The following is a 4,835-nucleotide window of genomic DNA, read 5'->3' on the forward strand; positions in this document are numbered from 1 at the left end:
ACCAAAAGCAATAGTTGATTAAGTTTATATTGAAGCTAATACCAAAACGGTGCCCCTGCAGAGGGTCTTAAGTGGTTCTATACTACTCCGGCATTTACCTTACGAATTAGGAAAACTGCAGGAAAACGTAATTCGGAGTAGTCCTATAATGAACAACATCCAATGTACAGCACTTTTGAGCCCTCTCGAAACCGGGGAACTACTACAAACACGCTATGAGTAATCAAAATGGGATCGAGCGATTCCCCAGGTATTACAACGCATACATCGGACAAAACTAAGAGATGTCAAATATACCTCGCCGGGCGGGAGGAGTACCCAAGACCAGTGGAGACCCTGTAGTCCTGGGCTAAAGTTGTTGGGTTTGGGACGAGTGAAAATGTTAGTGTTAGGTTCACCAAGGTCGTATAAACTTGAATAGCTCGATCCCCTCTAAACAAGCACACTTCCCTCTTGATTACTCACAGTCCCAAATAAGTAAATATAATGAAATGCAATGAAATAATCGAGAGTCACTAAAAAGCACAATACACAAATTAAATATGTACACATGCAAGTATGTACTGCACAGATACAGCCCTACCGACAATGAAACATGATTGCCAATACCAACAAAGGTTACACATTAAGAGGTACAAGTGATTGAATCCAGTAAGTACATAAGTAAAGGGTTACAATCTGCATTCAAGTTACACACATTTATAGATTAATTGAATAAAGCAAATACCTCACCTGATATAAAAAGCAAAAGCACACAGCAATGATTAAGGTATAACAAAATATTTCAAGATAAGCCGTACTTTACACTTAAGCCGGTTACAAGAAAAAGACCATGAACACACATGTTAAATCGTATTTATTGACTATCCCAAGCGACGCGGTAACTTGATCTCCTAACACCCCTAAAAACCACCCGAAAACCGCCCATTCCCTGCATTTCACGCATTTCTAGGAAAAAAAAACTGGACTGCAGGTGTTCGAAATGGTAAACACATGTGGTCTTCCGAGAAATTCCATCGGTCTTATCTTCGCTCTCTTTCCCTTTTCTGTAATCCCCCCACATTTCGGTTGGAAGCTTGTGTAACTAACATGATTGTCAAGAGAGGGATAATAAAATAAAATAAAATAAAATAAAAAAAAATGATGTATAGAGTGCTTCGTATCGACAATCATATTCACAGGACGTTGCTAAGGTTGGGGCATCTCAGAATATACCTAGCATTGTTTTCAGGGCAAGATACTGACGAACAGTGACCGCGTTTGGATTACCTCAGGAGATGGGATGACGTGTTTACTTCTTGAAAATATAACAACGCACGACAGTGGAAAATATGGAGTCCGTGTCGAGAATAGTTACGGTTCCGATATCCTGTACGCATCACTTTCTGTCGAAGGTACCGTCAAACTTAACACTCACCCTACTAAATCATTCGTTTATCTAGGACCTCCAGATCCGCCACAAGGCAAACCCAATGTTGTCGCAGAGGCAGATTGTGCAGTGATAACGTGGAGTAGTTCGCCGTACGACGGCGGTAGCATTATCACTGGTTACGCGCTCGAGTACAATAAAAATGGGGACAATGATTGGATTACGGCAGCAGACAATTGTCATACCTTTAATTATACTCTGAATGGACTTGAATCGGATTCGTGGTACACGTTCCGTGTACGTGCAATCAACGTTCATGGTCCAAGCCTACCCAGCCCAATATCGGATCAAATTCGATCAGTTGATACTGCAGTTGTTGCATTCGAACCTCACACGCTCTTCCATTCCACTTACGAGATTTTAGAAGAAATTGGAAAAGGAAGATATGGTGTCGTTCACAAAGTTGCTCATAAAACAACCGGTTGTCACTCGGCAGCGAAAATTGTACGTTGCAGAACAGCCAAAGATAAGAAAAAGGTTCAAGATGAGATCGACATTATGAATTTAATTCGACATCCCAAACTACTTCAACTTTTAGCAGCGTACCAAAGTCAAAGAGAGATGGTATTACTGATGGAATAGTAAGTGACTTTCGAGTTTAAGGACCACTTTAAAGTCGTTTGTAGCATTTCAGGGGGTGAGCTTTTTGAGCGAGTTGTAGCTGACGACTTCACCCTCACAGAACGCGACTGTATACTATTCATGCGGCAAATTTGCGAAGGCGTCGCTTATATGCACCAACAAAACATCGTACATCTAGACTTGAAACCCGAAAACATCATGTGCAGCACGAGAACATCGCACGAGATTAAGATAATCGATTTCGGACTGGCGCAAAGACTGAATCCTCAAATTCCGATTCGAGTCCTATTTGGAACTCCGGAATTTGTCTCGCCCGAAATCATAAATTATGAGCCGATCGGAACGAATTCTGACATGTGGTCTATTGGGATCATTTGCTACGTTCTGTAAGTGCCATTGTGTTGCTGAAATTCGCTCAAGACCTTTTCCAGGTTATCTGGACTATCGCCGTTTATGGGCGACAATGACGCGGAAACGTTCGCCAACATCACGAGGGCCGACTACGACTTTAACGACGAAGCTTTTGATACCGTCAGTCAAAATGCCAGAGATTTTATTGGGGCCTTACTTGTGAAAAAGAAAGAGTGAGTAACTGATCCCGCCGTTCGTTTTTAGTTGAATGTTTGTTTAGAAATCGACTGTCGGCTGAAGAGTGTCTTAAGCACACTTGGTTAGATCCGGAAAGGCATCAAACGACTGTAGTTCTCTGCAAAGAAAAGTTGAAGAAGTTTATCATCAGAAGAAAGTGGCAAGTGAGTATAGCGAGTTGTGGTGTTCCGCTTAGTTTTTCGCATGCGTGTGCTTTTGCATTAACAGAAAACTGGCAACGCGATTCGTGCTGTTGGTAGAATGACGAACTTGTACGTAAACCGACGCAATTCTTCCTCGCAAGTTATCGCCGACGTCAGGAAGGCCAACATGACGTCAAAATCGCTAAGTTTAGACAGCGAAAAATCCAGTTACAAATACAACGACAGTGAAGATTTACACGATTTAATTGTGAGAGATGTACATAGCTTTGTCGAAGATTCAAATCTTGCCGAAAACGATGCGAATGGCGTTGATGAAGTTGATAATGCGGAATTTGACGCGGAGGAACTTGGCAATGCCAATGACGATGATATCCAGCCATCGATTGTAAATGATGAAGTAACAGAAACTGAGAGAAACATCACCAAGGATATTAACTCAAATAACCAGACTTTAAGTGATAGCTGGAAGATAAGACATAATGGAAAATCCCAGCTTAATAGCGTGCATGATAAATGCTGTCAGTTTGAAACACAAGTTAGTGAAGGCAAAAAAGGTAAGTGCGCTAGACGCTATAGGAGATTGTAAGTATTGGTTGTTTTAAACTCGGTTCGCTCTGCGTTTTGCTGCTCGCAATGACGAATCCCCTACTACTTGCATGAATTCTTCATTGGTATGTACCGAGTGGCCAAATAAGAATGACACAGTAACAAAAGAGAATCGACATTCGTTTTCTAGACACATGGAGATATTTCTATACAAAAGTAAATATACAGATTAGAGAACCTAGTCAAAGTCTACTACGTTGAAGCGCCATCTAGCGTCTATGAATAACTGTAATTAATATGATAATTCAAGCACGTGCTTGAAACATCTGGTGTATTGACTTTTAAAGAAACCCAAGTTTTTTTTAATGTATGAAAGAGAAAAAAGATTTAGCAATTTTTTCATCAAAACACTCCCTCCTCTTATACCTATTGCAATATTCTGATTTTCCATTTTTGGGAAAAGTGCCCTTTTTATTTAGCCACCCGGTACTTACAACGAAAAAAACTGACCCCTTTTTTGAAATTACAGGAAAACTACAAACTACGACGAACGGCTTAAGAAGTAAGACTGCCTCGACCTCTGTAGCAAGCATGGTACAGAAATTTGACTTGCTAGGAAAATCATCCCCGTACAATACAACTCCAAAAATTGTGTTACCAAAATAATCGAATTATTTTCGTACTCGTAATTGTGATAAAAGCAAAAGCTCAGATTTAATTAAAAAAAAGGAGATTAAAATCTGCATAATAAGTATATATTGTATATTTTTTGTGTTGTAGAACTTTATTTTGTTTATCAATTTTAATGCCGTTTGAGGTAGGATTTTCTATGAAAAATCGTGTAAAAAATAATGCAATGAGTTTACTAAATTTGTTAAACTTGTAATTTATTAGTTTTTAATATGGGAGCCTATAGTAGCTCATATATTTGCGAGACTGCATCAATAAATGTGAACTGCATTAGGAACTAATGTATCGAATTTTTATGTATAATATGTAACCTAAATATAGCATTGCAGTAAACATTGTTTTTGGTACTTACCTTGTTTTTAGTTCAGGAGGCAGCGACATTTTTTTTGCACTCATTTCTACCAAGCTGATATTCTACCATTTTATTATTATTATTATTATGGTCGGTGTATCTTGTGAGAACTCAGGTCTAGCAGCGACATTTTTTTTGCACTCATTTCTACCAAGCTGATATTCTACCATTTTATTATTATTATTATTATTATTATTATTATGGTCTGTGTATCTTGTGAGAACTCAGGTCTAGCCTGGTTTAACTAATCGCACGGATTAAAATCAAGTAACGATTAGTGTCTGTGTCTGGTGAAGTTATGTAGGGTTTATTATTATTAACACTATACTTCATTCATTTAAGAAGGTAGTAGATGGCGTTGTCTTTGAAGATAAGCACACACAGGAAAAATATAAAACGGCACCAAATTATTGTAAAGTAGAAATATCCAGCACTGCAAACAGAAATAAATGTTTGACATTAACAGTTAATGAAACTTCCAACA

The 4,835-nt window shown here is 38.7% G+C and overlaps 1 protein-coding gene across 1 annotated transcript; it reads left to right on the forward strand.

Annotated features, from left to right (window-relative positions):
* Positions 1 to 1,208: 1,208 nt before the first annotated feature.
* On the forward strand, positions 1,209 to 4,346 carry LOC116172997 (myosin light chain kinase, smooth muscle-like). Its single transcript, XM_031490284.1, has 7 exons — positions 1,209 to 1,394; positions 1,443 to 2,010; positions 2,056 to 2,397; positions 2,443 to 2,595; positions 2,643 to 2,763; positions 2,828 to 3,317; positions 3,839 to 4,346. Exons 1-7 carry the CDS (start codon positions 1,283 to 1,285, stop codon positions 3,973 to 3,975), a joined length of 1,923 nt encoding a protein of 640 aa, XP_031346144.1. The 5' UTR covers positions 1,209 to 1,282; the 3' UTR covers positions 3,976 to 4,346.
* The last annotated feature ends 489 nt before the right edge of the window (positions 4,347 to 4,835 follow it).

Source organism: Photinus pyralis, unplaced genomic scaffold, assembly GCF_008802855.1.
Source record: "Photinus pyralis isolate 1611_PpyrPB1 unplaced genomic scaffold, Ppyr1.3 Ppyr1.4_LG6, whole genome shotgun sequence".
Taxonomy (NCBI): Eukaryota; Metazoa; Arthropoda; class Insecta; order Coleoptera; family Lampyridae; genus Photinus; species Photinus pyralis.